Source organism: Buceros rhinoceros, unplaced genomic scaffold (assembly GCF_000710305.1).
Source record: "Buceros rhinoceros silvestris isolate BGI_N320 unplaced genomic scaffold, ASM71030v1 scaffold3701, whole genome shotgun sequence".
Classification (NCBI taxonomy): Eukaryota; Metazoa; Chordata; class Aves; order Bucerotiformes; family Bucerotidae; genus Buceros; species Buceros rhinoceros.
The window spans coordinates 56,954-64,372 of NW_010393531.1; the positions used below are offsets into that span (position 1 = coordinate 56,954).

At 34.7% G+C, this 7,419-nt stretch overlaps 1 protein-coding gene across 1 annotated transcript in view; it reads right to left on the reverse strand.

Annotated features, from left to right (window-relative positions):
- The window catches only part of BTBD9 (BTB (POZ) domain containing 9), a gene marked incomplete at its 3' end in the record, with an annotated part of 10,671 nt that overhangs the window by 740 nt on the left and 2,512 nt on the right, over positions 1 to 7,419 (reverse strand). Inside the window, exons 3-5 of the mRNA XM_010144870.1 lie at positions 6,044 to 6,308; positions 3,935 to 4,154; positions 564 to 683 (exon numbers count right to left, since the gene is read on the reverse strand). Coding sequence (XP_010143172.1) covers positions 564 to 683; positions 3,935 to 4,154; positions 6,044 to 6,308 — 605 coding nt within the window. The remainder of the gene's footprint in view (positions 1 to 563; positions 684 to 3,934; positions 4,155 to 6,043; positions 6,309 to 7,419) is intronic.

The following is a 7,419-nucleotide window of genomic DNA, read 5'->3' on the forward strand; positions in this document are numbered from 1 at the left end:
GAATGACAGTTACTACTGAGTGGAAAAAAATAAACCACACATCAGCTGCAAGAGGAAAAGTGAGTATGACTCAAACCCCAAAAAACAAAGAAAAAAAAAGAAGTGAAAAAGACAGGAGAAAGAGATACATAGTTAGAGATGGAAGCATCGAAGTTTTCAAAACAAGATGTCTGCAAATTATCACTTATATTTATATTAAAAAAGCATCCACCAAGATGAGTGGAAAAAAATAAACCACACATCAGCTGCAAGAGGAAAAGTGAGTATGACTCAAACCCCAAAAAACAAAGAAAAAAAAAGAAGTGAAAAAGACAGGAGAAAGAGATACATAGTTAGAGATGGAAGCATCGAAGTTTTCAAAACAAGATGTCTGCAAATTATCACTTATATTTATATTAAAAAAGCATCCACCAAGACAGACTTTTTTTTTTTAAGGTAGCTGATGATAGTTGTGTATATCATACAATATCAGAAATACATAATGCAGTGGTAAAATCCAGCAGCTTATTCTGGTGTCTACATCATCAATGTAATGTTGCGCGGCTATCATTAGGTAAACTAACCTGCAGACACGGGCAGGAAAGTACAGGTTCTGCCAGGACCGACAGAGGTATTTAGAGTGATCAATAACGCGAATCCAGTCTAACTCATCCATGGACACCTCAATGTAGTAGGAATAAGACCTATGTATTGTCAAAAAACACTGGTTAGAATACAAGCAGGCACATCGTGTTATTAAATTTTACACTTTATTCTGGGTTATCAGTTTTGCTGAAAAGAAGGATATTTGTTCCAACTCAGAGACCTGTATCTAAGATACCTAAAAGACATGCCTATTTTCAAACTAGTTTTGAAAATGAATTCACATGCAATTATGCTGAGACATGTTTTCAGAATGACTTGAAACATCTTAACACTCAAAGACTGCAGTAATTAGATAAGATCACTGTTCCTCAAAAAATGCATGAGAAACTTTCAACTCAGTCATAAAAAGAATCACGTATATTTCTTCTGTATGGAATAAAACTAAACCATCAGTGGTGATACACTACTTATTTCTGTTGCCATACCAAGAAAGAAAAAGAAAACATTTAGCAGATAAAAAATGCAAATTCAAACCCTTCACTTGAGAAAAGCAAATTTACTTTATGATCATTTTCTCAATGATTTTGTTCTTCACTTTGACTTTTCCAGTTGTTTATGACACATTTTAAAGCCTGACACTACATACTTACACTCCCCAAAATGACCTCATCAAAAATAAAAAATAAAGTCACAATAGAATCCATGTCTTCCTTTTGCTTATTAACTATGCTTAGCTTACAGTTCATTAGAAGAAAACCCAAACTAAAACTTAAAAGCCACAGCTATTTCCATATTAAACTTAAAACAGTGATACTTTAACAAAGTAGAAACTCCACCTGTGGATCTGCAGATTGTGAAATACATGTTTCAGAATATTTCTCTTACTGTACTAGTCTGCAATGCTCACAGACATTTCAACAGCACCTCCATGATAATTTAGGCTAACAGAAACTTGTAACCAATATACACCATACTACTTTTTCTGGTTTCTAAAGATGCCAAACAAAGAAAAATTATCTCAAAAATGCAGTTCCATTATCAGACACAACACTATGCCTTTCATTTTTCTTAAGATTAGCATCTTTCTGCAGGTAATTTTGACAGCTAGTTTTCTCAGCACTCATATCTAAGATTTATCTGTTAATAACACCTCTAAACTGGATGCACAAAACACGCGTTGGTTTGTATTCGGTTCTGTTAAGAATGTACATTATCTATGTAAGTGGTCCAAAAGACCAGTGTGCTTCACAGAAACAGTTAAACCGAATGACTTGTTTAAAAACATGCTCAACAAGAAGCCACAATGCGCTTGTACAGTTGCTAAAACTCTTTTGCAGACATTATTCATGTATCCTATGAGATAGATGCAGGTAAGTGGCTGGTAAAAGAGTATATAGGTTGGAAAGGATTTTTAGAAAAAGTGAGAAAAATCTTACAGAAAGTTCCTTAAGGGCTTGTCTGGTAAAGTTCTGCATACCTCTAAGGGCTGATATCCATCACCTCTATGGGCGACCTCTTCCCAAGTTCAACTACCCCATTATGAATTATTTTCCTAATATTTAACAGGAATTTGTCGTCTTCTTGTGAGCACTGCTCTCTGCGCTCTCAGCACACAGCTGTGGGAGGAGTCTGGGCCTGTATTCTCTGTGGTCTTCCGTTACACGGGCAATGACAACAATAAGTTCCCCCTTCTTAAAGGGGTTCTCCCCTCCTCTTGACCTCCAAGACCTCCGAATGCTTTCTTTCCCATTTATCTTAGAGAGCTGAGCTACCAGGGGGAGGAAAAAAACCTGAAAATTCAGGTACTATACCTGATAAAAAGTCAAAGTCCAACAGCAAACTTTCCACAGAAAACAAAAAAATTCAGGATGACAGAAACCAGACTCTAAACCGTTGTACCCTCAATATTTTATGAAGACAAAACCCCTCTAGAACAGAGAACCATCTTGCCTGATATTCTGCCAGCAAGAATGGTTTGTTGTACACAGAAAATAGACTAAGCTGATTCAGGGTTTTTCCCTGAGTTTCAGCAGCTGTCGTTGCAGATGTTACAAGCTCTCTAAAAATTGCTTGAGAACTCTGCATTATTAATATATCTCTAATACTTTTTCAAAATTTATAAAATTAGTTGAAAACTGATTTATAAATTTGGTGATATTCTGAGACAAGCAGTATAATATTGTACAAAGTAGTTCCTTGTTCCTTCAAAGTTTTACTTTTCAATCTTTCCAAAAAGAGAGGGGAAGCATGAATTTCAGTTGAATTGAACCAGAACTTACGTGAAACAATTATACAGCTAAAAATTTCTGCAGTTCATTTTGAATAACTGTAAATTCACATTTAAAAAACCCTTAATTTACAAAAATAATAATAAAATCAATAAAACACTAGCACACTATTCTAAAATAAGACAGCTCAGTTAAGAAAACAAAACGCGACTGCTTTGCAATTTTAAACTGTAGTTTAAAACTGAAGTAATATAAAATAAATCTTTTTATTAGAAAGGTAATAATGTGTTAAAAGTTTAAGTAGCTTGTTTTATTGGTTTTAATAGAAAACTGCTTTTGAATACCTTCATGAGCTGTCTACTAAACTGTAAAGTCTTTGTCACGGCAAGTTATAAAATTAATATATTCAATTTGTCAGATAAAAAGATCCTTGCAATTTTCCTACTTAAGCAGTCACTCAATTGTTCAAATATGCATAATTTGATCTTTCATGCATTTCATAATAAACTAAAATAGCTGAACATAAATTGGCTAAAGCATCCATGATAGTTCATACTTCGCTGGTCTCACCATGAAGCGGTTTCTAATACCTACTGTAGTTACTCCATAACTCACACTCTAAATAGATTTTACTGTCCCTGAATTATTGTCAAAGTGTGTTTTTTCTTAACAATTTTCATATATTGAAAACATCTGAAGAAACATTCCCTTAATGTTTGGAATGTAAATATGCAAAAAATACGGTTTCTGCAAAAGATTTAGAACATTGTTTTTCAAACTAAAATAAAATAAAAGCAGTTGAAAACCAAGTGGCAAATAGGAAACAATTATAACATTTTGAATTACATAAACTTTCATTACTAATACAAACTATTTAATGAAGACACAGAAAATACATTGCAATATTACAAGGTAGTTTAGTATAACAAAATATGGTTTAGCGTGTAAGTAACCAAAACTGCATTTAAAAAACAGGGTGTTTTCAAGTAAAACTTGTCATTGCCATTTCCAACACTGTATCATGCTGTTTCTATAAAATATTTAATGAGTATTTTGCATTGATATATTATCACCAGTACGAAATTCATCACCTTCCCTTCTTATGTCAGCTTGGCACTTACCGGCTGTCTTTGTCCCACAGTAGTATTCGTATGTAGTTGATTATTGATGGCTGGCCTAGTTTAATTTCAATACCAGAACGGCAGTCATCATCGATTGGGTGTCGAGAGAAGCCATGATCCAAGTCATAGTTCTGAGTATCCCCATCTAATAAGGCAGACTTCAGCTCCCCTTTTACAACCTGTGCTCCGTACTTCATCGTTGCAATATTTTCCCCTGGTACTAAGAAGAAAAGGAATTAATTGCTTTATTTTTGCACTGTTATGTTGTACCTTAGATGTTCTGAACATTATCTGTATTATGTCAGAATAAAAACTTACTGCCAGTATCCTTTCTTGGCCACAAACAAGAGTGAAAAAAAAAAAAAAACCCCACAAAAAGAAAGACATTTTAGAAAGTTTGCATCTTCATTTGATGCCCCCTAGGTCTTTTATGGTAATAATTTACAGGTACGTAGTACTACTATCTACATTCTCAGTCCCTATCATGATTTTACAGAATTCTATTGCACCTTCCTCATTAAATCCTCACTTTCCTCCTGATTCTTAAGTTTTGGTATATTTAGACTGTCCTTGTAATGAACCTCGAATAATTTTTTTGGCCCTTCCGATTTTTTTATTCTGATTTCAACTGTGTGGTTTCTGGAGTTCTTTGAAGTTGAAGGAAATTAAAAACCACATCAAATGTTCAAGATGTGGATGCATCATGATGGCAGAGTGGCATATACAGTGGTATAGCTATACAAGCTATTTTGACGAGCTTCCAGTACTCCTCAAGGCTAAACAAACCTGAGTGAAATGAGAAACTTCTGGCTACTTGGGCTTTGAAGCAAGATGGTAAGGGTGTTTTATGCCACCATTTCACAGTAATAAACCTGTTATGTCCTAGGAACAGATCTTCCATGAAGATAACTGGGATACTGAGCCTAAACTCCAGCCACAAAACAATACATTGATGAACCACCCTGTTAAAGCCTTGTTGAAGAGAAGAACCTAGAAAACATGATCTGAAAGCTAAATGATGAAAAGCTGGCCCTCTACTCCTCATGCAGGTTGGCAACCAGTATGAATTTTAACAGGATGGTAAGTTTAACATCTAAAGAACAGAATTTGAAGTGGTAAAATTTTAAATGTATTGTAGTACTACTACATAAAAATGGACAGCTGTGAAATTGCAAGTGGTCAGCAACATTTCCACAAACAGAAAAAGTTCCAAGAGCCTGAACTAGTACTAAAAAAAGAGGGAAATACAATTCTCTAAAAAGCTGTGATTTTGACGAAGCTAGAAATTTTGAAATAAGGACCATATTATTATTGAGATGCAAATACGCAGGAAGTCAAAAAACACCACTTAAATTTTTCAAATTTATCTACTGCACTGTCAAATTTACTGCATTACTTTTACAGTACCGTAATACTAAACTTGGATGTTTAAAAATTAATACCTGTAACTTGTAAGAGAGCAAAGAGGAGAAACAGTCCTGAGAAAGCAGTTATTTTCAGAGCTCATCATGCACGACGACAGACTATAGTGCAGGTTCTTAAAGAATATTTAACTTTATTCTTTGCTGTGGGGCAACTAATCTCTGCAAACTACAATGCCTTTCTAAAGCTCAGTGTTAGATATTGTCGAATGAACAGTGAAAAGTTAAACAAAAGGCTTCTCACACTTCTTAGGCTTCCACTAACACAGTTTTGGAAGACTTGTTTATATGATTTGGGAAGCGTGTAAAGAGTAAGAGAAAAATCAAAGGTAGTGGAGAAAAGATGAAAATCTTCATGAAGTAGAAAACGGGTCACTATCAATATAAAACCAATTAAATACCATAGATCCCACAGCCAATGCATTTTAAAAATGTTTTTGCAAAGGTTTTTTCCACTAAAAATAGCACTGGCTCTAGGAAAATACATTCTTACTACAACATTTGCGTTTGAGCAGTATTTGATACACAAAGCAAGAAAAGTTGTTGACTAATATTAAAGAACAGTACATAACAAGATATTTCATTACGTAAACCTTTTAAACCACTTAACAGATAAAATCTCAAAACATCAATTAACCACATCCTCCAGACAATTATCGTCACTGAATGAGAAAACAAACATACTTACTTAACATTCCCCTGTAGTTGAGGTCCATGTCTCGACTCTCGGAACGGATCTTAATGGCATCTAGGATGGCATCAGGTGACAACAGTCCAGAAGGTCTTACAACATTTAGTAGTTCTGTTAGACTCATCAGTGGCAAACGCACTGCTTGCATGATTTCAGTATGGTTTTCCTTTGGGTTATGTTTACACCAATTCATCAAAGCTTGGAAAATGTCCTTCTCAGGAGCTGCAAATGAGTGCCTCTGTACAATACTTAGAAGAGCAGCCTGGAAAAGAAAAACAAACAAACAAACAAAAAGCCCCACATAAACAGAAATAATGGTTTTTTTAAAGAAAAATAAGGAAATTAAAATAATGCAAAAATTAATGAGTATTTTAACTCATACTTATTAAAAATCATCTCCAAAGGAGTGACTGCCTAAAACTGTAGCTTGTTTTAATTACTTATGCCAGAATTAGAGAATCCATCATTTAACTAGCAGGTGATATTACGAACCCACTCGGAAAAGTAAGACACAATTGAAGTGTGGAGAATTATTCAAATCAATTTAGTTACAGTTCCTCCTTCAAATTTACTCTGGAATATAATAAGTGATTTGGGGATTTTGTAATACAGTTCAAAGGATTCCTTTAAACCTAGGCTGGTATAAGAACACTGATGAGAAAAAAAAAGCAAGGCTTGGAATCACCTTTTAAACCATTTCTAACTAATTGGGATAACCCACCCCACCCCCTTTCTCTCGCTCTCTTTTGGTACTAACTTAGAATTAGCAGGTAAAAACTTCAGTGGCTCTTATTCACCCAGCAAAACTCCCGACTGCAAAGTGCAATCAAAAAGACTTGAACAGGTTTTTGATTTTCACTTAGCTAGCAGAATAATTACGAGTTTGCCCAGGAAAAGGATAAATCTCTCATATATACCAAGACGGGCTATGCCAAAGATGTAATGAAATATGTGCTTCCTGATGAATGCCTTTGGCTAACTTCTTTATTGATTATACACTCTGAGCTCAGATTTAACAAACTGCGCATGACATAGTACATTAGCGAGAAAAAAAAAGATTTTTTTCCAAGACAACTAGTAAACTAGTCAGTGGAGCAGAGTGCCTTGTATGTATTCAAGAAATAGACCCACCCCAGCTTTTCCACTAAAAACATTTTAAAAAAACCCCACCAAGCAAACCCCATCATTCATTGAAGATGCTCTGCTGCTTCATGTGAATATCACTTGAACAGTATCACTGTCATGTCCTACTCAAAGACGACTCCATTGTAAATGAAAAATTTCAACAGTATAGAACATCCTGTCTCATGCACAAATATTTATGCATCTAACACAGTAACAACAAAACCACCACATAAAAATTCCAAACCACC